The 26433-nt window shown below is 40.3% G+C and overlaps 1 protein-coding gene across 5 annotated transcripts in view; it reads right to left on the reverse strand.

Moving 5' to 3' along the window:
- The window catches only part of UXS1 (UDP-glucuronate decarboxylase 1), a 43695-nt gene continuing 17262 nt past the window's right edge, over positions 1–26433 (reverse strand). For 4 of the 5 annotated variants that reach the window (XM_075265139.1, XM_075265138.1, XM_075265135.1 and 1 more), the window contains exons 6-15: positions 24223–24403; positions 21345–21449; positions 18489–18548; positions 17996–18117; positions 12669–12788; positions 10427–10470; positions 7443–7503; positions 3271–3328; positions 1229–1332; positions 1–942 (exon numbers count right to left, since the gene is read on the reverse strand). In XM_075265139.1, the coding sequence (XP_075121240.1) occupies positions 811–942; positions 1229–1332; positions 3271–3328; positions 7443–7503; positions 10427–10470; positions 12669–12788; positions 17996–18117; positions 18489–18548; positions 21345–21449; positions 24223–24403 (987 nt within the window). In that variant the 3' untranslated portion in view covers positions 1–810. The remainder of the gene's footprint in view (positions 943–1228; positions 1333–3270; positions 3329–7442; positions 7504–10426; positions 10471–12668; positions 12789–17995; positions 18118–18488; positions 18549–21344; positions 21450–24222; positions 24404–26433) is intronic. The other variant, XM_075265137.1, reaches the window with a different exon arrangement.

Below are 26433 nucleotides of genomic sequence, written 5' to 3' on the forward strand. Positions count from 1 at the left end.
AACTGATAATACTTTATTTTCTTTATCCAAGAGTACACGTGACAACACAATAGTGATTCAAAATATTCTTATTTAGAATAGCTGCTTTTAAATCCAAATTTACAGCCTCGTGAACATTGAGGAGAACAAAGATCAAAGTAAAAACAAAAACAAAAAAATCCAACAAAACAAAAACAAAGAAAAAGAAAAAACAACAAAAACACAAAGCTTTCGCACATATTTCTCACTCTTCAACCCCTTTAACCTGTCAAGGGGAATATCTACATTGGCAGTATGTAAGAGTGAACTCTCTGACAAGACTGCCACCAAGTAATGCATAGAATACATACTATATTTAAAAGTACCCACCATATTTTTTGTTTAAACATATATAAATAAAATTGGCATTTCTTTCCAAGTTAGCTTCAAAAAGAAACCAGTAATTTAAACCCGTTGTACTCGGTAGAGTCTGAAAAAGAACTAAACTGTGTTTCTTAGCTGGCCCCACCACCAGCAATAGGGCTGACCTGTCCTGAGACAGTAGTCAAAAACAGTCACAGCAAGATATATAAAATGTGGAGTTTTCAATGTATTTCCTACACTACTGTACATAGAAAGACAAATTTAAAAAGTGCAAGGCAATGTTTGCAGTTCTCAATGTTATTAGGCACATCCATTCCTTTAAAGCAAGCTTCATAGGGAAATTCCAGTTTTATTCTTCATGATACCCCCTCAGAAGTCTCTCTTTTCTTGTAAAAGAAACAAAGGGGAGAGGGAGAACAAAAATTACATCCTGTAAACCATCAAGATAGCCTCTTCTTTATGGAGTGTTCAGTTATGTCGCGTTCTACCTTTTTTTATTCTCGCCGGTTTTGGCTTGGGTATATATTGGTTGTTTGCTTGGTATTCAAGTTCTTTGCTAAAGTAATGAATTGTTTTATTCAAGCCTTCCTCTAGTGGAACCTGAGACGGAGAAAAGCAAGACAGACAAAGTTACCGTAGCTTTCTGAACTCACAGCAAAGAGTCAACCAGAAGGACAACCAGCAGAAAGAAAGTTACAAGGCCTGGACTTGAAAAACTCATTCGCTATAACTTTGTGTTGAGAGATTGTCAGAAATTCCTTCACGTACAAATTTGCTGTTAGTATCAGCAGTGAAACTAACAGTGATATTTTACCAGGTATGATGTAGAAAGTATATATACAGTACATCGAAATGACAAGATGGATTTTTATCCCACTTTACATACCACAGGTTCCCATCCAAGCAAAAGCTTGGCTTTCCTGATATCTGGTTTTCGCCTTTGTGGATCATCTTGAGCTTCAGAAAGAAACTGTATTTCTCCACCACTCCCTATGAAGAAACACACACTTTAGTTGATATTTCCTGAATCCTACTATCATAAAGGGGTTGGCCGCTTTCAGACAAATATTGAGAGACAAATGTTATTGTTTGCATAATAAGTTGCACAATTTTCCAAAATACTTTCTGGATCAGTTCCTCTCAGTTTTCTAGATCTCTGCTTGTTGTCATTCATTCTGCTTACCTTTAGTGGATGAAATCCCGACCATGGTCATGTGATGTTATAGTCACAGCACAGTAATCAGACATATGCATGGTAAGGAGCTGTGCACTTGTGTGCTTATCACATGACCATGGTCAGAATTGTATCCACTAGAAGTAACAAAATGGAGGACAGCGGGCAGAGATCTAGAAAACCATGAGGAATTGATATACAAAGTATATGGTGGAAAATTGTATATCTTTTTATCATACAAACATAACATTTGTCTCTCAATATTGTTACGAAAGTGGCCAACCCCTTTAAGTATTTTTCAGATAATGAGCAAGAGCAATTTCTGTTCTGTGAACTGGGGTTTACTTATGAATACATTAATATGGAGTTCTGGTACATTTTTAAATTTTGTGCGTTTTTTGATCATTTTTTGATTTGCAAGATTTTTATTATAACGTAGTGTTCCTCTGCCGTCAAAAAACAAACAAACACTTTGCAAGTACTATTCAATTTAAATAGGAAGAAAGAAGAGTACAAGATCAACTCTTTAGTGGAATTCCGTTTCATTGTATTTGCTAACAAAAATATGTCAGCAGTAATACTTAAGGGGTTTTCCTGGGTTGAGCGAGAAGATTAAAAGGGGTTTTCCAGGCTAAGGGTGCATTCACACTGAGTAAACGCTAGCTTATTCTGAACGTAAAACACGTTCAGAATAAGCGGCGTCTAAAGCAGCTCCATTCATTTCTATGGGAGCCGGCATACGAGCGCTCCCCATAGAAATGAATGGCCTGCTTCTTTCACTCCGAGCAGTCCCATTGAAGTGAATGGGGAGTGCTGGCGTATACGGCAAGCTCTGCTCATGCCGGAGCGTACACGCCGGCACTCCCCATTCACTTCAATGGGACTGCTCGGAGTGAAAGAAGCAGGCCATTCATTTCTATGGGGAGCGCTCGTATGCCGGCTCCCATAGAGATGAATGGAGCTGCTTTAGACGCCGCTTATTCTGAACGTGTTTTACGTTCAGAATAAGCTAGCGTTTACTCAGTGTGAATGCACCCTAAGTTTAAAATACATCGGGGGCACTGAAAAAAACAAATAAAAAATACAAACTCACCTGTCCCAGTTGTCGTCTCACAAATCCCGGTTCGTTTACTCTCCTAGGTGTCTTTTGGTATTGTTCTGAAGGCGCTGATTGGCCTCAGTGGTCATGTGACCACTGAGGCCAATCAGTGCCTTCAGCACAACGCCAGTAGACACCACAGGATCAGATGACACTGGAGGTGCGGGAGGACCATGGAGCAATAAGGACAGATGAGTATATATTTTAATTATATTTTTTTTCACTGCCCACAGCTTAAACCTTAAAGGGGTTGTCCATTTTTGCCTGGACAACCCCATTAAAGGGAAATGTCTTACAAGCCAGCATGCCTGTGGGAATATGCACTGAAATGCAGGATGAAATTTCACTTTAATACACATCTTCAAATGATTATTTGATGCTAGGAAATTTGATCAAAAGAAACCTTCTATGAAATATACTTTTAAGGTGGTTAATGCACTGACTATAATTTGCTCAGTTTAGTTGTACCTTTTTGTAGAAATACCATCAAAAAACGGTATAAGCAATTCAAATAATAGTAAGGTCTGCCTTTTAGCATGCACTGAAGAGTACAGTAGCGAGCAGCAAGTCCCCGCGGTGTGCGCGTAATTATCCACCCCCTGATTACACATCTAATCAACAATTGGCAGGAGCTCTCTGGAGGCCCAAAACTCACCAACAAGGTGTTTAATTAACCTGGCAAATTCCAGGATGGTGTGCTCTTCTGGGTTCCCCTGTGGAGCAGATGAAAGTAGATTACTATTTTAATTGCAAACCGTAATTATTAACTTCACTGCTGAACTGAATTTATGATTAACCTCAAACTTTATTTTCCAGGTGAAATGGAGGCAAAATAACTAACTGAATGAATTGTATGCAAAATAATGACCCTGCAGATTATTCGTTTCACCCCTCAGTGAGTCTGATGCTATTCCATTCATTGCTCTGCTTGCCTACCTTACTAATGTGATCCACACTGCCCTAGATTTGCAAATGCCTTTAAAGAGGACCTTTCACCGATTTGGGCATAGGCAGTTCTATATACTGCTGGAAAGCTGAGTGCACTGAATTCAGCACACTGACGGCTTTCCTGATCTGTGTCCCGGGTAAAGAGCTATCGGTCACTGTACAGCGCGATAGACGCTGCTGTGGAGAAGGACGTACCTGACTGACTGTCAAATGCCCTTCTGACTGTAAAGAGCTACGGGAGCGGCACCGATAGCGCTTTACCCAGGGCACAGATGGGGAAAGTCGACAGTGCGCTGAATTCAGCACACTGTCAGCTTTCCAGCAGTATATAGAACTGCCTGTGCCCAAATCGGAGAAAGGTCCTCTAAGGGCCCACATTGTGGAAACATTGTGCGTTTCAATAAATAGATACATCCATACATTTCTTACATCCACTTAAAGGGAGTTTGTCAGCAGAACCTAGCATATCAACCAGATCTGGCAGATAGGGTCACCGACAAGCATCTAACACCCTAAATCTGTGCCTTTGCTACATAGATATCACTTTTTCTTCAGTATGCAAATTAGGTCTTTGGATGCTCAACTCTTTGGAGCAATGAGTGTTTTGCCTTTGCTCCCAACAGCTCATTTGCACCTCAGCATCAGGTGTACCAATTCACAAGGGGAAAACAATATTTGATTCAGGTAAACCCTAAGCTACCGTATATACTCGAGTATAAGCCGACCCGAATATAAGCCGACCCCCCTAATTTTACCATAACAAAATGGGAAAACTTATTGACTCGAGTATAAGCCTAGGGGGGGAAACGCAGCAGCTACTGGAAAATTTCAAAAATTAAAATGGTCGGAGTTTTTGGGTGCAGTAGTTGCTGGGTGCTGGGAAAGAGTAGGGGGTGTTTTGGTTGTCTGTCTGCCCCTTCCCTGAGATTGAGGACTGCTGTTTTTTTCCCCCACTTGGAATTCAGCCTGGCTGAGTATAGGGGCTCTGCAGTGCTCCTATTAACCCCTTTCCGATGGAAGAGGAGCACTGCAGATACCCTATATTCAGTAGACCGGGCATTGTCAGACACAGGGATACCTAATGTGTTTGTGTTTCACAGTCATTTTCTACTTTTTTGTCTATTCTAGGGAAAGGAGTGATTTAGAACTTTTAATTTTTGTTATTTTTTTTAAAGCTTCTTTTTTTCTCCCCACTATTTTATGGGAGATTCTATACAGTGATATTGCTGCTGGTCATAGATCTCTCCCCCTAAAAAAAATAAATAAATAAATAAGTAAAAAAAAATTTTTTTGCTGACTCGAGTATAAGCCGAGGGGGGCTTTTTCAGCACAAAAACTGTGCTGAAAAATTCGGCTTATACTCGAGTATATACGGTAACTATTTTCATGGCTGGGATGTGATAACAGACTTCCTTTAACCCCTTGAGACACTTTCCCATTTTTCAAGTAGACTCATATATAACTTTAGATGGTGACAACTGGATTTTTAACTGGAAAAAATTTTGAAATATTATACTTCTTGTCAGTGGTGACCAATAATGGTGATATTTTTTGCATTTACTTATGAACATCTGCATTATTTGTGATTCACAATTTTCAACGTGGGAAATGCTCCGCTTTTCAGACAGATAGTCATACAGCCCAAATCCCAAATATATTAATAAATATTAACTACTATATCTCTGCTTTACATTACCATCTTCTAAATCATACTTGAATTTATTTTAGAAATTTCACGGTTTACAAATCCAATATCAATTTCTCAAATTTACAAGAAAATATCCCAATCCCAGTGCTTAGGGATCATTTCAGTTCTGAAGGGGATTTTAAAGCTTTATAAGTTAGAAAGACCTAGAAATCGTCCCATTTTCAAAAGTCAACCCCTCAAATAATTCAAAACTGCATTTGGGAAGATTGTTAAGCTTCAGACATTTCATTGGAAATTAAAACATCTCAATTTTTCAATAATACGTTCATTTAAACCTAAAATTTACACATTTACAAGGGGAACAAATGCATCACCATCACACAATTTGTTATGCAATTTCCCCCCTGATTCCAGTAATACCACATAAATGGTTGTAAACTGCTGTTTGGGACATGAAAGTGCACTCACGGGCGGACACTGACTGACGGGTTTCCATTTCCTGTCCAGTTTCTTGGGCAGAAGACGGAAATCCTAAAAGCGGAGACCGGGCGCAGGTGTGAATCCGCTCTAAGAGGTTAAAGTAGCCCTCCCTCAAAATAGTTTATTCTGCAGTCTTTTAAAAGGGTCTATTATGTAAATTATAGTGAAGGTAATCTTCTTACTGGTGACTTTTTTTTTTTTTAAATGTAGATTGTGAGCCCCACATAGAGCTCACAATGTACATTTTTTCCCTATCAGTATGTCTTTGCAATATGGGATGGAAATCCATGCAAACACGGGGAGAACATACAAACTCCTTGCAGATGGTTTTTTGCCCTTGGCGGGATTTGAACACCAGGACTCCAGCACTGCAAGGCTGCAGTGCTAACCACTGAGCCACCGTGTGGCCCCTACTGGTGACTGTATTTGTAAGTTATCCACACCCTGCGGGATCTCAGGAGATTGACTCTCCAACTGACACAACATCTTGTAGACAGGAAGTCCAGTCCTCTATTTATTCCTATGTGAGCTTTGATGAGAGTCGGTTATGAACGCTTAGAGTAACTGTCAATCTGTCCACATAATGCTATGTCACGAGAGTGTCATTCACTTTCTTCTGGTCCTCAGCTGGGTCATGTGACTAATAGAAGCACAGCAGTGCAGTGGCTGGCATTGTAGTCTTGCAGTGGACCACATCTGCAAATAGTTTGTATATTCTCGCAGTGATTGCATGGTTTCGCCCCGTACAAACCACAGACATACTGATAGGGAATTTAGAATGCGAGCCCTGTACAGGATAATGACCAACAACGTCTGTAAAGTGCTGCGGAATATGTTGGCGCTATAAAGGCAAGTAAAATAAACAAATAACTCACAAATATGGCTATTGGCAAGAAGACTAGCTTCATGTACCTTTATAAAAGACACAGGATAAAACATTTGAGGGAGTACTATAATTTACTGTTCAGTCTGAGGCTACAGAGACACATTCTGAATATACACTAATAGGCGTTTGGGTCTTACATATATTTCCTTATGTAGGGCAGTATTTTCAGATATCTGCTTATGCTAGCTAAATAGGTGCCAAGTCTAAAAAGCAGCCATGTTTACCATCATAAACCAAGCATACCAGAGAAAACAATCCTTTATTCATTTTCCTGTTGTATGCTAAAGTACTAGTGAGGTGAAGGTTGCCGAGTTGTAATTCGGCAAACACACCGTAGGCAGGTGTGATGCAGTTTTAGGAAGAAAGTTATTATGGGTTCCTAAACTTGAAGAATCCTTTCAAGTGTCTGCAGCACATTCTATCATCTCTGAAGTGTTTTGTGTCGTCAGCAGCAATCCTTATTCTCAGATCTTGCCTGCTATCTTCAGCTTCATGAAACTTCCTTTCCAGACGTTGACAACACAGAAGACTTCAGAGAGGAAAGAGCGCCCAGGTTACACTTGAGATTTTAGTCACTTACCTGATGTGTGCTAATGAATCATTTTCTCTGGTATGCTTGGTTTATGACAGCAAGAACATGAATCCTTCAGCTTCTTTCCCTAGCACCTACTTAGCAGTGTATCAATTTATGTGGGTCACACTCCCTTTATGCGGAAAAATAAGAAAGAAGAAGGAGGAAATAAGAAAAAGGAGTTAAAATTAACTGGATTTTAGAAGTATTTTCCCTATTATTTATCTTCATTATAGGAACCAGTTGTGTGTTAAATTATTACAGTAAAATGTAATGTCAGAAAGGGAAACTTACCAGATTTACAGGACTGCTGACATTGCTATTCATTAAAGCCACAAGACCATTCACCAAGTCACTGGAAGCAGAAGAACCAATACATCATTAAGTGCAAGGTTTCATCGTATAGTCTTCTGTTTACAAAAAACAACCTGGTTACGTGATCTCATTACTTTATACCTGTGCTATGCAAGTACTGTCATATGCACCGTGCATATCGTAGGAATACCCTACAGGTATACTCAGCTCTATACACAACTTATATACAGACACACTGTACAACAGTGTGTCTGTGCAAAAGACGTAAGCAGCTTCTCGCTGTGTGTATATATCCCCAATGAAGCAATAAACCTGCTTCATTTTTTTACCACATATTTCTTGGTGTGCCACCTACTTTTTTGAGTTATATTGAACGGGACAGATCCTTTTCCCATTGGTGAGCACCTTATGCTTATACTGGTGCGGTCACATATATTTTTGGTCACATAGCGCTTCTATACTGTATATTACTGACTACATTAACCAGCAGCTTAGTGCTCTGCACTTCTGATCACAGTATGCAGAGCTGAAGTCTGTGCTCCTGTTCCCACTATATATATATATATATATATATATATATATTTTTTTTTTAAATGTAGATTGTGAGCCCCACATAGAGCTCACAATGTACATTTTTTTTCCCTATCAGTATGTCTTTTTGGAATATGGGATGGAAATCCATGCAAACACGTGTGTGAACATACAAACTCCTTGCAGATGGTTTCATGCCCTTGGCGGGATTTGAACACCAGGACTCCAGCGCTGCAAGGCTGCAGTGCTAACCACTGAGCCACCGTGTGGCCCCTCTGTTCCCACTATATTTCTGTATACAATTGATCACAAAAAAAAACAGCACAGTATGTCACATTACATGCCCACATCCGAGACATCAGAGAGTGCATGCTTCAGAATGATGTCACAACTGACCCCCCGAGTAAGGATTATCTAAATCAAAATGCCGACATCACTGAAGCACCACTTCTTATTACAGCATGCTTGGGGACAAGAGAGGAGAAGACAGCTCAAGCTCTAGTTGGCTGGGCTGGTGGTCTGTTATCTGGATTTGAAGGATATTCTGATGGAGAATGAATACTAGTTAATATCCTCCCAATAGTTCACAGTCGGTTGTTCTGGGCCCCCATTGATTGTTGGGTCCTGAATGACATAGATCATTGCCTGGTGACTGGTGAGGACTGAGTGTGTTATGATAACGGACCTGTTGTTATCGCTATCGAGTGACTACACTGGTTTATGGAGTATTGTATTGTATTGTTGGCTTTATTGGATGTGCGAGGAATACGATTTATAAAAGGTGTATTGGTTAGTAGAGTAGTAGGAGCCATCGCTTCCCTGCAGCACCTGCTACTGTTGGGGGTTGTGAGATCAGATATGCACTTATCTCTAAGGTTTCTTTAATAAATGTTATTGTTTGTACATGAGAAGAATATGCAAATCTGTTCTCCCTTTAACATCATGCCTGACCTTCCCAGAGGCCTTTGCTGCAATGATGTGGGATTTTACCAAGTACAGTCTCTCAGCCTAGGACAGCTGTTTCGATCTGATTGGATCTCTTCAGCCCGGCGCAGAGAAGACTGACTTGGCAGAGGTGAGAGGCTTCTAGACAGGGTTAAAGGGATATCGTCACTTCTTAAGGAAGAGACCACCATTTAGGTTTGTGGAGTCTTATTAATCTTATTAATAATTATTAAGCTTAATAAGACTCCACACACCTAAATGGTGGTTTCTCCCTAAGGAGTTACGATATCCCCTTAAAATTGTTTGTATAATCATACAGTTTGCCAATATACTTTCTATATCAATTCCTCATGGTTTTCTAGATTTTTGCTTGATGTCATTTTGTTTGCTTCCTGTGGGGCAAATAAACCCAAAAACAAAAAAAAACAAACAAAAAAAAACATATTTACCAGTCTTTTGTGTCCTGGAGATCATTTTCTTCGGTGCCAGTGGTATCTTCTTCTGTGGACTATTTGTGCCGCGTGGCATGCACTCTTTGCTTTTGCCGACGACTGTACAATAAAGCTCTATTGCGCAGGCGCTGGCAGAAGTGGAGGAGGTGTCGCTTGATGCCAGAAGAATGAAGATGGGTAAGAATGGGAGGGATGAGGAGATGGAAGGTGGGTGGGAGTATTGGTGATGCTTCGTTTTTGGAAATGCAGAAACGAACGTCACTGGATCATCAGAAACTGTGCCTGGGGCGGTCATGTGACCACCCCAGTTATATAGGTAAATATTTTTTTTTATTTTTTTTAACAAAATCAATTAGACGGAGGGAGGGGGTTATCCTTTAGGGACTGATTTTACATTTATGGCAGACAACACCTTTAAGTACCTACCAACTATTTCTTACTGCTATGGTTTACTAACAGGACACAATATACCTAGTGACTGAGACTTCAAGGCTGTTTTCTTAGTAATATCTATGAACAGTGTGCGGATTACAATACAGTGTAGGAAAATCCACTTTTATATACATACCCAATAACACGGATTGGTCACTAGAGGGCAACAACACCCAAATTTATGTCTGAGCTGCACACCATAAAAGTATGAATGGGCTCATAGTATCATTTATGAAATAGCAGAAACCTGTGGTAATTCAATATTAGGCTTAACCGCAAATCCCAAGGACATATTTTCATCTTGGAACAGTTTCAAGTAACTTCATATTCATGGATAACTTTGTACATATTAGTTTTTCTGCTGTTTTTAACTCAATTATTTTCTTCACTTTGCACGGACAGTTTATATTACTGTAAGCACTACCAACATTTGATTTACTTGAGCTTCTCCTAGCCTGAATATTTATCTATATGGTATGGAATTACTGTTATAGAAATTCATACCCATTTAGTAGAGTCTTCGTTAACAGGGCCTAAGTGAAAGAAGACTGAACATAACCATTCTGCAATTATAGGAGTGGAATTAATATGAGAAACACCAACCTGACATATTGAAATGCTCTGGTCTGTGATCCTGATCCATATACCTAGAAATAAAGAACCAGTAAAGACCACAGAAAGGTTTACAAGTTCACTGTCCAAGAGTAATCGTATACTAGTCAATCATAGTGAATACATACCAATAAAAACACTACTTATTTTACTGCAGAAAATGTAAAAAGTTTAAGACATTTTTATCATCAATTCCCAATATAAAACAAAACCAATTCCCAACGTGTGAACGTCTAATGATTTTGTAGATTTGTAGGTCGAATAGACATAAATGATAGTGCGGAGTCATTCTCACATTGCTTTTGCAAAATGTAAGGGTCCATTTACACGGAGGAAAATGGTGAGGAATTTGGTGTGAAATTTCAGCGCAGAAATTCCACGACATTTTCCTCCGTATGAATGGACCCTAACTAGGGTTGAGCGATCGGGATTGGGGAAAAAAAAAAAGATCGGGAACAGAATTCCGATCCCCGTCGTTCAGCTTACCTGCACAGATCCTGTACAGTTCTGTGCGCGCCATCGCCTCCTTAGGCTAGTGTTAGGCTTAGTTCACAAGGAAATTAGATATAGTTTATTTTGGCACCGGAAAAAACGCTTCCTAATTAAGAAGCTTTTTTTTGGACCTTGCTGCACTTTTTGGAGCGTGCAAGCTATGAATAAGGGACCCCATCTTTGTTCCCGAAACGCGTAAGCTTATCTGTTTATTGTACATGCCTGGATCCATGTCCGTACTATGGTTTTAAATTTTTGAAGTAAAAGTTAAATTTTATACATAATTGGGCATGCTGGAGTAATTTTTTTTTTACTATTGTCTACCCCGTGAGACAGTGCGGGGGTTTCTCTGTGCAGCCCATTTGCTCGTTCAACAAATCTAGTGAAAATATATACAGGTCATTCCACAGTGGTTAGAGCTGCATATAGTCTGCTATATACCATTGTATGGAGGCTGATTTTGAGGCAAAATCTGCTGTCAAAATCAGCCTCTTTGCCCCCGTGTGAACTAGCCCTTAGAGATGCTGGGAGAAGGGCAGGGCTTGTGGCTTAGGAGAGTGTGGGTGGGTAGTGGGAGGGGAGACGTGAGTGATGCACTCACGTCTCCCCACCCACACTCTCCTAAGCCACAACAAGCCCCGCCTACTCCCATCATCTCTAACACTAGCCTAGGGAGGTGGGGGCGCGCACGGCGCTCTGAAGGCATGTCAATGAGAGAGGACCGGACCGAGAAGAACGGGGAGCGTCAGCGGATCTGTGCAGGTAAGCAGACACCAGGGGGGCTAAGTAGCCGGGGGATTTTTTTTAATCACTACACAGCGTGGAGTCAAAAAATTTAAACAATTTTTGGACTCCATTCTGTGTAGTGAATAGGATCGTTTTTAAAATCCGATAATTAAAAAAAATCCCATTGACTTGCATTAGGATCGGAATTGGAATCAGATGGAAAATGATCGGAAATCAGATTTTAAAAACGATCCTGAAATTTCAAGATCAGCTCAGCCCTAACCCTTACAGTTCACAACCTCACATGTGACCTTAAAAAGATGGCAAATACATACTACATACATGATGTGAAAGTGGTTGTAAATTACGTGTGTGCAAGGAAAGATGTACATGTACATTGTACATGTAAAATGTATCCAAGCCTCATATGCCCTTGACGGAGGCTGAATGGAACAGAATGGCAGACTCAGCTATTCCATACAGAAGGGAGGGGGGAGAATAAAAAAATTATACCATGTGGGAGTAGGTGGAGAAAAAAAAAACTTTCCCCTTTTCAGCTCAGTACACAAGCCTGGTTGGCCAAGCAGTGCACATCACCTGTTCAATTGACAACTAACTAAAGTGTATGGTGAGCTTAAAGGCGCCCTGTCAGGGCTATTTGGGGACCGATGCTTTAATGTCTCAAATAGTTCCATGCTAATGCTGTCTATGGCTTGGGCCCCGCAAGTGAAGCATAGGCGAAAAGCAACACAGGCGCTGGTAGCACTACAGTAGCTACCTACCAATGACTGATAAGAACATCTCAATATATACAATTGTCTCCATAAGTGTAGGGGATGAGCGCTTATACAGCAACCACCAACTACTCCACAACTTTCCGCACTTTTGAGTTTTTGGATGAGATAAGTGCATTAGAAATGTACACCATATTGTCATAAAAAACAATCCTTTCACACCCATAATAAGTCAAATGGGATCAGTCCTTATAGTTAATAGTACGTAATTCTGTACTTACAGTTAAAGGTTCTCCCTGTAGAGCTTGAAGTACAAAGTTACTAACAACTCTTCCATCGTTCATGTGCATACGTGGCCCAAAAGTATTAAATATCCGAGCCACTCTGACCTCCACACCTTCCTGCCAACAAGATCATCAGTTTAGAGATAATATTTTTTATTTAAATTTCCATGCAAAATGACTATAATGTACAAGTTATTTATAAAAAAGAGAAATTAAACTTATAAATAAGCCTCCATTACATCCTGAAGTTCTGGCCGCAGCACTGCTACGACTTGCTCCTACAATTCCATCCCGCTCAGTTTCCCCAAACTTCGTCTCATCTTCTGGAGGACTCTAGTTAGTCCCCCTGTGAGCAGCGATGTGATTTTTTTTCTGCTCTAGTAATGACTGCCACAGTAGGCCCATGTAAATGAAAAATTGCAAGTCTGTATATAACAGACTCGGGATGCACAGTGCAGGAAGAGTAAAAACAGTGGTCACAGAAAACTTTTTTTAAATCTCGCTACTATTACAAAAGCTGTATTGTTCAAAGTTTCCAAACAAAGCTTTTTGGACAAACTTGTGTGGTAGGTGCAAGTCTGCTCTTTGTTCCATGCCCATTTTACCTTCTCTTTTTGCAGGGGTTTTATAGGTACTTTTAATGTACATTCTGGGTGTTTGCTGCTTGATTTTTCATTTAGTTTCTGATCTCAGTCCTGCCTCATCCTGCTCCTTGTATTATGCCTAATTTTGGGAAAGATTTCCTTTGGAAGAGTTACTATATGACACACCTGTTATTTTATTTTTAGATGTCCTGCACAATTTCTTTTTTATGGGTCTTCCCGGCGCTCATGGCCGGACACGGTCTGTCGGGTTTCCGTCTTCTGTCTGCAGAAGACGGAAACCCGACAGACGGAGATCGGACACAGATGTGAATGAGCCGTAAGGCCTTGACTGTCCCTATTTTCAGCTGCAGCCTCTGCCTACCTAGCCTAACTAGATGGAATGGCGAGGGGACCTGTGACCCTGCCTCTTATACTGAGGGGTCACATGTCTCGCCTGGCCAATCACAGCCATGCCCATACTGGGCACGTCTGTGAGGTCTTTGGGCCTGTGGACTTAAAGCTGGTTGATTGGCTTCTGAGGTTTAGGGATGAGCCGAACCCACAAAGTTCAGCACGGAACCGAACTTTGCTGTTGGGGTTCGCTCATCACTAGTCTTCAATCAAGTTTTTCGATATGTTTATATGTTATGATTTCGGCCTAGCACTTTTTCCTGTTGCGGGCTTGTTGTAAATCAGGTTTATCAAATTATTTGGAACTTCTTTGGTGTACTAAGATAAAAATGTGTCACTTTGCCAAGTTTTTTAAAAACAAAAGTCTACCATTTATGATATTAAATAAGACATATATATATATTGCATATGCAAAAAAAAAACCAAAATTATTTTGGAAGCAGCATTGGTATTGCTGACCTATTTACATGCTTTGCGTTGGGCCCCAAAGTCAGCAGCCCTCGCTATTCCGGCTATAGCCAAGATGGCCAATTATGTTGCAATTGTGACTGTCTGCACTGGAGCACTGGGGACAGGAGAGTTTTGGGCTTTTTTTCCCCCCACCTCCCCTGGCCTAATTTAACCCCTTCCCGCCGATGGCACTTTTTGACTTCCTGACCAAGCTCGATTTTTCAAAACTGACATGTGTCACTTTATGTGGCAATAACTTTGGAATGCTTTAACTTACCTTACTTAACTTACTTGGTTGATATGTTTTGTGTTTAATTATGAAAAAATAGGAAATTTGGTGGAAATTTTGAAAAATATGCATTTTATATAGTTTGAAATGATGTGCATTGCATACAGATAGTCAGACCGCCAAAATTATATCATAAATCTCTTGTCCCAGATCTCTGCTTTATGTCGGCATCAAACTTTAGTCACCCTTTTATTTTTTACGGACATTAGAAGGTTTACAAGGGAAACAACAATATTCAAAATTTACAAGAAATTTCCAAAACCCATTTTTTAAGGGACTAATCCAGTTATGAAGGGGTTTTGAAAGACCCTTGTATTAAAACCCCCATTTTCAAAACTGCACCCCTTAAATAAGCCAAAACAACATATACCTAGTAATTTAACCCTATAAGTGCTTAACAGGAATTAAGACAAAATGGAGGTGAAATTTTCAAATTTGATTTTATTTTACTAATATTTTTGTTTAGCCCTAGAATTTGCACATTCACAAGGGGTTAAAGGAGAAAACGCATCCCACAATTTGTTATGCAAGTTCTCCCGACTACCATAGTACCCCACTTGTGGGTATAAACTAATATATGGACGCACCACGAGACGCAGAAGGGAAGGCGCGCCAAGGAGCTTTTAGAGGGCAGATCTGGCTGTGATCAGTTTCAGGAACCATGTCGCATTTAGAAAGCCCTTGAGGTGTCAAAACAGTGGAAACCTCTAGAAAGTGACCCCATTTTGAAAACCGCACCCCTCAAAGAATTTATCAAGTGATGTAGAGTGCATTAGTAACCCCGAAGAAAATATGTAAGCTGTGCGGAGTAAATTGGGTACACCAAATCCTATTCTATTTTCCCACTAGCTCCTATGACACGGACGGGGAAGAGGGGCATTCTGGGGGATCAGCGCTGGTGTATTATCTCTCATAAGCTCTAAATAAGCTCGCACCGCTTACACATTTCCTTCTAATCGCAGCCACTTATGTCCTAATGATTTGGCGACTTTTGGGTTTTTTGTCTTCACATTGTACAAGCTAGATTTTTATTTTCTGGCAATGTGGCCATATGAGGGCTTGGTGTTTGCGGTATTAGATGTACTTTTCAATGCCACCATTTTTGGGTGCCTGTAACTTATTGATTACATTTTATTAACTCTTTCTGGGTGGGATGCAAAAGGAAACCGATTCTGGCATTGCTTTTTAGCATTTATTTTTTTTCCCGGGCAGCGTACAGCATAAGTAATGTGTTACCTTTATTCTGCGGGTCGGTACGGTTACGGCGATACCTCATTTATATTATTTTTTTAAATAAATCAATTATTTTTGCATTATTTCGCCATCTTCTGAAAGGCATAACGTTTTTATTTTTCACTAGACAGAGCTGGTTGAAGGCTTATTTTTTTTGCGGGAACATCTCTTCTTTTTATTGGTACCATTTTTGTTTTCATCTGACCATTTGATTACTTTTTATTGAACATTTTGTAAGGGAAAGGTGGTGAATAATCATTTTGTGCAGTTTTCTACGGGTTTTTTTTATGCCGTTCGGGTTAAATAATGTTTTAATTTTATTGTTCAGGTTATTATGGACACGGTGATACCAAATATGTAATTTTTTTCTCTTTTTCTTTATCTTACATAATAAAAACATTTTATATGGGGAAAAGGGATTTTTGGGGCTTTATTTATTTCTAATTTATTTTAAACTTATTTAAACTTTTTTATTTTTACTTTTTTCTAACTTTTTTTTTCTGTCCCCATGGGGGATTGAAGCAGTGATCGGCTGATGACTGCTTCACTATATATACGCTGCAATACACGTGTTACACGTGTATTACAGAGTATAGGAAGCTGTCAGCCTGTGTAGACGCACAGGCTGACAGCTTCCTTTGCGGCAGGATCAACCAGGTACGAGGACGGGTTAAGTGATGGGGCAGACCTGGGGTCACCGATCAGACCCCGGGCTGGCCCCTACGAACACCGGCACCCCCAGAAATCAGTGCGGGGGCTGCCGATCGGCACCATATTACACTGAAACCCCGGAGATGCCGGCGGTCTGTTGACCGCCGGCATCTCAGGGGTTAACATCCGCGATTGAACCCGGTTCCGACCGCGGGCGTTACGGGGCATTGTCAGCCGTAACATACGGCTGACACCTGTAGGGAATGGTGCGCACACAGGTTCTGCGGTTAAGCAGTAAATAGGTCTAGGTCACTTTAATGTTGTATCCCTAAGATCTCATTATTCAATAGCTGCTGAGAATCAATAAGTGTACAACACCCCTGCAGCCTATAATGACAATGGATAATGCAGTAATGCTTTCACTACACAGACAACTACTGTGCACAGTAAAAATATGAAACTGGTGATGATAAACAACTAAGGACAAGAAATGCTTGTGTGCCCACAATTTTTTTTCCCCATTTTATGTTGGGGAAAAACACCAGTACAGAATAAAGGATTGTTACAATGATAATAAATAACAGAATGGAGGTGAGATGTAGTAAGGATTACACCATGTTCTTTATAAGTCTACCGTGTTTCCCCGAAAATAAGACCGTGTCTTATATTAAATTGTCATCCTAAATATAGGACCAGTCTTATTTTCACATGTCCCCAGTCATGCCGGCACTTCCTTCCACTTCCACGCCGGTTGTAGGTTGTGCTGGGGGGAGGTATCCTACTTACCTTCCCCATCTTCATAGCAGCGCTAGTGCTGCTGTTCGTCCCGGTAGCGGAAGTGGTGGGCGGGGCTTAGCGAGGCTTCCGATGGTTGCGCTGGAGAGCCTCACTTCACTGGCATTGCAGCCGGCTCGATGCTGTGTACTGTGCTCCGTGTGCACAGTAAAGTCGGCTGCTGCCTCTACTGTATGCCGGCTGCTGCCTCTGGCATGAGTTGGGAGAGCTCAGCCTACAGCAGTAGGGACAGTGGATACCACAGCAGAGGCAGCAGCCGGATTTCCTGTGCACACCGAGCACATCGCACAGTGTTCAGCCAGCTGCAATGATTTTTGGGCATGCGTTATTTTTCGGTGCCTTATACTAGGTAATTCAACAGAACCCTGGACAGGTAATGGAGGGTGTACATCTCACCCACCTGAGTAGTCTGAGAAAACTCCAGGAATGTTTGTTCTTAGCAGACAACTTTCATCTGCTGAGCATTTTGATAAATCCTAAATATTGGGCTGGATTTTTAGGAATGACAGGTAGGTTGGTAGTGGGACCTGTCATTCCACCCCCCCTCCAGTCCACACTTTGGGGAAGTTCCAGCAGCGACTCAGCTGCAGAGAGTCTCCTCATCAAGGAGGCTTAAGACAGTGTTGGCAGTGTTTGGCTGGAGAGCAAACAGAGAGGTCATATTTTTGGAGCTGTGTCCTGAATGATTCTACTGGCTTTTGGATTTCTTTTATTCTAGGTGAGGTAACCTATTCTATGTTTAGTTAGAGCCTAGCCGGACAGGCATTTATTTTTGTATTGTTTCCTTTTGTTGCTGCACTACCTTTTTTGAGTGAAAATAAAACTGTACTATTGTTTTGGACTAAAAGAAACTGGACGTGTGTCGATGCCACCCCACCTAGCAACACCAGACCCTGACACACGGTACCAACCTGTTTCATATATGCATAGCACATGGTCTCTGCTACGCGTTTTCCCTCATCATAGCAAGCTCGGGGGCCGATGGGATTCACATGTCCCCAGTAGTCTTCATTTTGAGGGTGTACTTCTGGATCTGATGATACAAATAAAAGATAGGCTTATTTAATATTTCTTATAGTAACCATAGAATAGTAAAAAAAAAAAAAACAAAAAAAAAAAAACATGAAAATAAATTATCTGGAATGTGTGCTTTGAAAGGAATGATTAGATCAAAATATGACATGAAAGTTCAAACTAAAACCATGCCATATAGAATTTCATACAGTCTTGAGGTTTTTAATCTTTTACTTTGCAGCGGGAAACTGGTGGTAATAGATAATGAGACATAGGAACAATGTTGAAAGCCATTTCAAGCGTAAACCTCTTTAGCAATATGCTTCTTAATGCAATAACTTATGCACCAATTATACAGACTAATGTATGCTGACACTATTACGACTTTACCTCCATAGACCTCTGAAGTAGATGCCAGTAACAGTCGAGCTCCAACACGCTTTGCTAATCCTAGTAAAGACAAGAATATACATCAGAAGTAGGCAACCTTGATAAAGTAGAAATCTACTGTAGTACTACTGCAGTTACTAAAAAATCTACCATGTCAAAAACCTCCTGCATTTAAAAAAGGGAAGCAGCAGTGCTTATGTTACAAGCTGTATCTATGCACTCCATTTGAAAAGTTAATAGGAAAAAAAAAACCAAAAAAACCCCCCCAAACCCAGTAATCTACCTTTCCTGAGTTCCAATGCGGCTTGCCGTTTTCTTTAGTGCTTTCACTAACTTCGGAGACCATTGATTGGGCCTCAGCAGCTCACGTGGCATCACAATGCATAGATCCAAGAGTCATGATGCTGCGAGGACCATGTGACCTGCTGAAACCCAATCATTGGCCTCAACAGTCCCAGTCGTTAGTCAGAAGTGCCAAAGGAAACAGGGAGCCACGACTGAAGATCACAACACTTTTTTTTTTTTTGTAATGTTTGCTCATTTCCCTAGGCCTCAGAGTATAACAATAGCAGTTTCAGTCTCATCATATTAAGTCCAAACAAAACCACCAGGCAAATCTCGTAAGGTTTCCCCAACACATACTGTAAAAGAGACATAGTTTAAAAGGGGCATGATTAATTGCGATTTTAATTTAGCCCACACTAGCCCAGCTTTATTATTAAGTATGTTTCCCAGAAAATAAGCCAGGGTCTTATATTATTTTTAGTCCGAAAGACAGGTTAGGGCTTATTTCCAGGGGATGTCTTATTCCCCCCCCCCCCCATGAATAACAATGCACACACCAGACTAAGACCCAAAACTATTAGAGTTGGCAAGTGTCAATGGTGGATGAGCTCCCCCACACAGTGGATCTGCGTTGCTCCTGTTAAAGACATGTCACTGACAGGTCCCTAGCTGTTCCACTCCAGCCAAGTGTAGCAGGGGACGCCCTCTGGTGAGTCAAAGCAGCTACAACGCTAAAGCTCAGTAGTGGAGTGATGACAGCGGGACTTCCCAAATTGTGTAGGAGAGTCTGGCACCACTGGTAGTCAACCTTATTGTTGTGAAGAACTATCTCACTAGTGCTATCTTGTACAGAAGGCTCCCTTACAGTCAATGTACGATTCTATATATACATACACACTTTATAATAAATAGTTATATATATTTTATTTTTTTTATTTTTATGGTAGAGTTGGAAGGGACCTCAAGGGCCATCGGGTCCAACCCCCTGCGAGTGCAGGTTTTCCTAAATCATCCCAGCTATATGTTTATCCAGAAGATTCCAGAAGTTATATATAATATATATATATATATATATATATATATATATATATATATATATATATATATATATATATATATATTAGACTTAAGAGATTTGTCTAGTTTCACACCAGTATTGAGACAAGTATTTCTTGTATAATGCTTTCTGTATCAATTCGTCACAGAATTCTAGATCTCTGCATGCTGTCCAACACTCCGTTAACTTCTAGTGGAGAGAATTCTGTTGATGGTCATGTGATATGCGGTCCATGGTCATGTGATGAACACAAAAGTGCACAGTTCGTTAATGTCACAGCACAGTAATTAGACATCTGCATGATAACGAGGAGTACACCTGTGCTCATCACATTACTACGGACTGATTTTTATTATCCCCTAAAAGTAAGCAGAATGAATGACAGCAAGCAGAGATCTAGAAAACCGTGAGGCATTGCTAAAGAAAATATATTGGAAAATTGTATAACATTTCACTATACAAACAATATTTGTCTCCCAATATTGGTCTTAAACAGGACAACCCCTTTGGCCATACACTAGTGTTTTCTGATATCCATGATGCCTGAATCAGCTTTTTGTGTGGCACAAATGCTGTACTAGACACTGCAGACAAGCTAGTTTTGTGTAAAGTCTGATGCGATACATTGCATACTTTTCTTGATCACTGTCACATATAATTGGTAAGCCTTTTAAAGTGGTTTGAGCAGATCAGTACCCCATCAACAAAATCCCAGTTCTCAAATGAACACAGGAAATTAAATTGTGGTTCTAACTTATGACATTGGTGGATGCTGCTGGTCTATTGCTGCTGTTGACCAAGCTGAACAGGAAAGTCACATAACCATAAAAAAAACCCAACAAAACAAAAAAAAAAAAAAAAACTACTTTAAAAAAAAATACTTTCTGGAAACTTGGCTTTATAAAAAGAAATTAGCAGAGAAGTCCTAATTACTGGCCACTCTTTCAACTTCATTATTAATATATGGACAGACACATGAATACAAGGGACACTTTAAAAAGGTATTTGATTTTTCATGAAAAAGTTGATGTGCAGGGTCTTTCTGGGCAGCCTTTTCTTTGGGTGAATAAACCTTCATACATGATGTCCAATACGTTTTACACTGCAAATATCCCCATTATGGCTGCAGGACATTTTAAATTTCTCTCTCAGGTTGTGGGCAAATACAATAAGCAGCAGTGTGCCCTCTTCCCTATCCACTATAACTAGTGCTGGTTTATTTACATGTTATTCAGCTAACAGTAACTGTACAATAGCAAATAAATAACTAAAAGCTCATGTGAACATAAAATAGGATAACCACTGAACACATGCAGACATCATGCAGCTAAAATACCACTGACATAGGACAAAAGCAATCTATGAGAAAAACAGGAAAACTGCTTGCTGTTTGTGAATAAGATCCCATCTATAGTCACACAAGCAGCCAGAAGTACATAGAAGACTTCTCTTACACTGTAAGCTTGTAAGATGTACAGCAGTTACTTCAAGCGGCACAGCTATATAAAACTCACCCAGCATGTTCAGGGTTCCTATAGTGTTGGTTTTTAAGGTCTTGATAGGATTATACATGTAGTTTGGAGGAGATGCAGGAGAGGCTAAATGATAAATTTGGTCCACTGTAAGGAAAAACAGACACATGCAATGGTTACTGTTAAGTTGAGTCTGAAATTTTTACTTTATTCTCAAGCTCTTTACACTCAATTCCAACAGAGTTGGATCATTCAGATCATCTAGTGATCATGCCTTAAAATGTCATTTGATAATGCTTGGACAGATTTTTATTGAATGTTTGCCCTGGACCTGATATCTGTCACATGAAATGGTTCTGCATGAGAAAACATCAGATAACCGTCAGGCAATGCTTGTGTAGATGGCAGCACAACAACAAAGTACAGAGGTGCATCTTATATAATCCAAATATTAAAAGGAGACGAGCATAGTCTATTTACTTCTCATAGATTACACTATGCTATGCTTTCCTTAAAGGGATTTTCCAGTTTTCCAAAAAAAAAAAACAAAAACAAAAACGCAAAACCCCAAAAACGGGAACATATTTAAATTGCAAATTACCTAGTTATATGCAAATGCCCTCTTGGCAACTACTTTCCTGCATTCTTGCCATTTATTACAGTGTTGTCCTCTCTTCCATTTCTGTTCTTGCAAGGGCTAGACGTCCGTTGCTTCCCTTTGTGAAATGATGCCACCACCCCACTTGCTGAATAGTTTAGAGTTAGGCCGGTTGCAGACAACCTTGCTGCAAGCAAACTGCCGTGAATTAAAAGCACGGGCTGCTAGCAGGGGACATGGGAATGTCCCGTGTTCCGCCCATGCACAGGCCATGCTTCCGTGGCTCCTTACATTAAATGACTAGAAGCCATGGAAGCATGAGCCGCAAAATAGGACAGGAATAGGACCTGTCCTATATGATACGGCCCGGATTATGGGACCGCCAAAATAAATCATGGTCGTGTATACAGGCCCATAGGAGAAAAAAAAAAAAAAAAAAAGCATGGATAGCACACTGACCCACACGACAGTCATCTACAAGGGGCCATGATCTACATTCTCAAGTTTATTGAAAAACGTACAGAGCACAGAATGCAGTACACATATCTGCAAGACAGGCAGGACATCAGTCTAAGGGCTAGTTCACATGGGGGCAATGAGGCAGATTTTGAGGCGAAATTCGCTGTCACCATACATTGGTGGTCTATGGAGACCGCTAGCTTTCATTTTTCTGCTAGCAGTTTTCCGCCTGAAGAAAGCAATAGAAGTGAATGGGAGGCGAAAAACTAGCGTTTCTTTTTATTTTTTTTCACAGTCCATTCACTTTAGGGGAGGGGAAAACCAGCTGGCATTTTCTGAAGCAGTTTTTACCAAAAATTACTCCAGAAAACGCTCCAAAAAACGCCTCAAGGTCAAAATAACGCTTTCTAATTAGGAAGCGGTTTTTTTGGGGACCAAAATAAGCCAGGCAGTTTTTACGTGTGAACTAGCCCTAAGGTAACCACCCAGCTGCAATGTAAAGTTAATGCAATGTTAACTATGTAACAAATTTTTATGTGTATGTTATGGTGAATACAAGGGTTGTATAGCGAATGCTTGTCACTTTGGTAATAAAAGCAGGGAAAATCTTCTGTAAGTGATCAGATGAAATGGGCATCCACTTTGAAAAAGCCCTGGCTAAAAAAAATTGTTTTCCTTGACATTTAACAGGGTGTAAGAAAAGGGTTGTTTAAAGTGTAATACATTTCTTTCGTGCATAAGACTTATTTCAAAGCTGGATCTCTGATGTGGAGATGTCATGATTTTATCACTTCTTAGGGGGCATTCACACTACTGTCATTGTCCGACAGGTAGTGTCCGCTCCTAGTGTCCGTTCAAAATCTTGCACGGACATTAGCAGCGGACACTAGCTGTGTCCGTGACATTTTTCATTCATTTAAATGGCGATCGGGTGCGTTCTTTTGCACTCCGTGCCCTTCCTTCGCTGTCTGCTTGTAAAGATGTCCGACTTTTCAAGCGGACAAAAAAACCTGACATGTCGGGTTTTGCTATATGCTTGAAAAGTCGGACATCTTTACAAGCAGACAGTGAAGGAAGGGCACGGAGTGCAAAAGAACGCACCCGATCGCCATTTAAATGAATGAAAAATGTCACGGACACAGCTAGTGTCCGCTGCTAATGTCCGTGCAAGATTTTGAACGGACATTAGCAGCGGACACTACCTGTCGGACAATGACGGTAGTGTGAACGCTCCCTTAATATATTTATTGCACACTCCATCTTTTATGAATTTAATCTGTTACAGATTTTGTCATTAGTTGAAAAACAGTCATGTAGAAATCCTGTCTAAATAATCCTGCTGCTCCAGCCAGTTGTCTAAGGCCTAGACATAGGACAGTAAGGAGGAAGGGAATTGCATGGCTGAGTTCCCCGGGAATCACAAAAGTATAGGATTTTTACATGACTGTTCATTTCAACTAAAGCAAAAATCATAGGTAAAACTTGTGGAATTTGGAAAGCATAAAATAAAAAAGATAAATAAATCTATTAACGTGTGAAAATCGTGACATCCCCACAACAAAAATGACCATTTATATGCACCAAAATAAAACATTTACAGATGATTAGTCACCTCGTATAGCCCCTTTTCTTCCATCATATTAGGTTCAGGCTAGGATTTATTCTACCAGATTACTACCTATGCTGATCTATGGAGATTAAATAGCCAAATGTTGGATTTTAGGCACCGTTTAGGGGCCACATAATGTATATCTAGGGAAAACTTATTACAAGTACATGAAGATATATGCACTTACTGTCCGACTAAACTCTTCTGAAGGATAAGCTACAGGAATGTCTACATGAATACAATGAAGTATTTACCTTCAATGTAAAGTGGTTCCACAACATCATGGTTAATGAGTTCAAAGTTCTCATGGCCAATCCAGTGCTCCACATTTCTCTTCCTACCGGTAAAAAAGTTGTCCACTACAGTAACCTCATGACCATCCATCATAAGTTTGTCTGTGAGATGTGAACCCACAAAACCGGCACCTCCTGTTATCTGCAAAAACAAAAAAGTTATTTGACAAAGTTGCAGGAATCCAAGGAAAAATAAGACTTGTGAGCAACAATTTTACAATGACATAAATAATTCATTGAGTGGCTTTAATAACTGAGCCTTCCTGGGAAAACTTTATATACATATATTCCTTATTTATAGGTGCGACCACTGGAAGAGTACCACTGGCAAGACCCTCCATCGAAAAAGAGAATGGGGGCCCATGAGTACACTATGCAAATGGAGCTCCTGTGTGCATCTAGATCACTTCTTCTCCATTCACTTCTATGGGACTGCCAGAGATAGACCTCCCAGAAATCCCACAGAATGAAAATCCCTTATTCTGCTGATCACTTTAAGGTGTTTTTTCAGCTCAGAATTCATCTGCCCTCCTGTTTCTTCTCCAACACACTGCTTTTCAGCTCATTCTTGTACACATTTCCTGCTTGCTGTAAACCGCATTTACATATAGAGATAACAAAAGCATTGCTTCAGAAACTGATCTAGCCCTTAACAGGCCTGAAAAGCATAAAACAATATGCAGAAAGAGGGTGAGAGGAGAATGTGTATGGAAGGGAGCAGGGAAGAAGTCATCACCCGGACTTGCAAACAGGTCTGTAACCTAGGCAATAAATACTAAGAGATTTAGCTGTATCTGGGAAAACACAGCAAGGGAGATATAGCAATGTACTAGCTAAATAAGATCACTGAGATGGGAATATCCCTTTAAGATGCCATCAGTTGAACCTCTACCGATAAGTGACATCCTGTAGATAGGGGATAAAAGTCGGAGTGTGGAAAATACGGCCAAAAAAGGAGCAGATAAAGGACTTAAAATGCACCACATACAAAAGTGAACTTTATTTAGCGCATACGTTTGATATTTTCGGAAAAACTGTGAAAACACCTAAAGAGGCATTTCAGCCCTCCGCCTTTTTATCATAAAAGAATAAATGTGATACATAACACATACACAGCCTGCTACCGTGCCCTGCCGGATCCATAGATTAGTAACATCTAACTGAGGTTTCTTTTTCTCAAATATACGTTTAGGAATAGAGATGAGCGAGTACTGTTCGGATCAGCCGATCCGAACAGAACACACGAATTAAAATGAATGGACGTAGCCGGCACGCGGGGGGTTAAGCGGCCGGCGTCAAAGCGGAAGTACCAGGTGCATCTATTCATTTCAATGCGTGCGTGCTGTTCGGATCGGCTGATCCGAACAGTACTCGCTCATCTCTATTTAGGAACCGTTACTGTATTTTTCGGACTATAAGACGCACCCAGGTTTTAGAGGAGAAAAATAGGGAAAAAAAATTTTCAGGCAAAAAATGGTAAAATATTTAATATATGGGAGTTGTAGTTTTGGAACAGCTGCAAGACCACATTGACAGGTGACCCTGCAGCTGTATGGGGATGTATAGGGCATTTTTTTTGTGGGGCCAGGTGTACTTTTTAGTTATACCATTTTGGGAAATGTTTATTGCTTAGATCACCTTTTATTTAATTCAGAGGCAAAACAGTGAGAAAAACCCGGCGGTTTAGCACTTTTGATTTTGACGTTCACTGTACATAAAAATATTAGTAGACCGGGCATTTTCAGACACAGGGATACCTAATGTATATGTTTCACAGTAATGTTATACTTTTATATGTATTCTAGGGAAAGGAGGTGAACTTTTATTTATTTTATTTTTTATTATATTTTTTTTTTAAGTGTTTTTTTTTTTTTTTTTATTATTATTTTATTATCCCCCGTCTAGGGGACTTGAACCTGCAATCATTTGATTGCAAGTCCCATAGACGGCAATACAAGTGTATTGCCGTCTATGGGAGATTCTATACATTACTATCGCGGAGTGTCATAGACCAGCCGCGATAGTAATATATATCTATGACAGGCCTGGGAGCCTTCATTAGGCTCCCGGCTGTCATCGGAACAGGTCGGCTCCTGCGGCCTCGCCGTGCAGGAGCCGGCCTGCATCACTAAAGGTATGGGGCCGGTGGGGACCAGCTCCGGGGCTAACTGA

Source organism: Leptodactylus fuscus, chromosome 2, assembly GCF_031893055.1.
Source record: "Leptodactylus fuscus isolate aLepFus1 chromosome 2, aLepFus1.hap2, whole genome shotgun sequence".
Classification (NCBI taxonomy): domain Eukaryota; kingdom Metazoa; phylum Chordata; class Amphibia; order Anura; family Leptodactylidae; genus Leptodactylus; species Leptodactylus fuscus.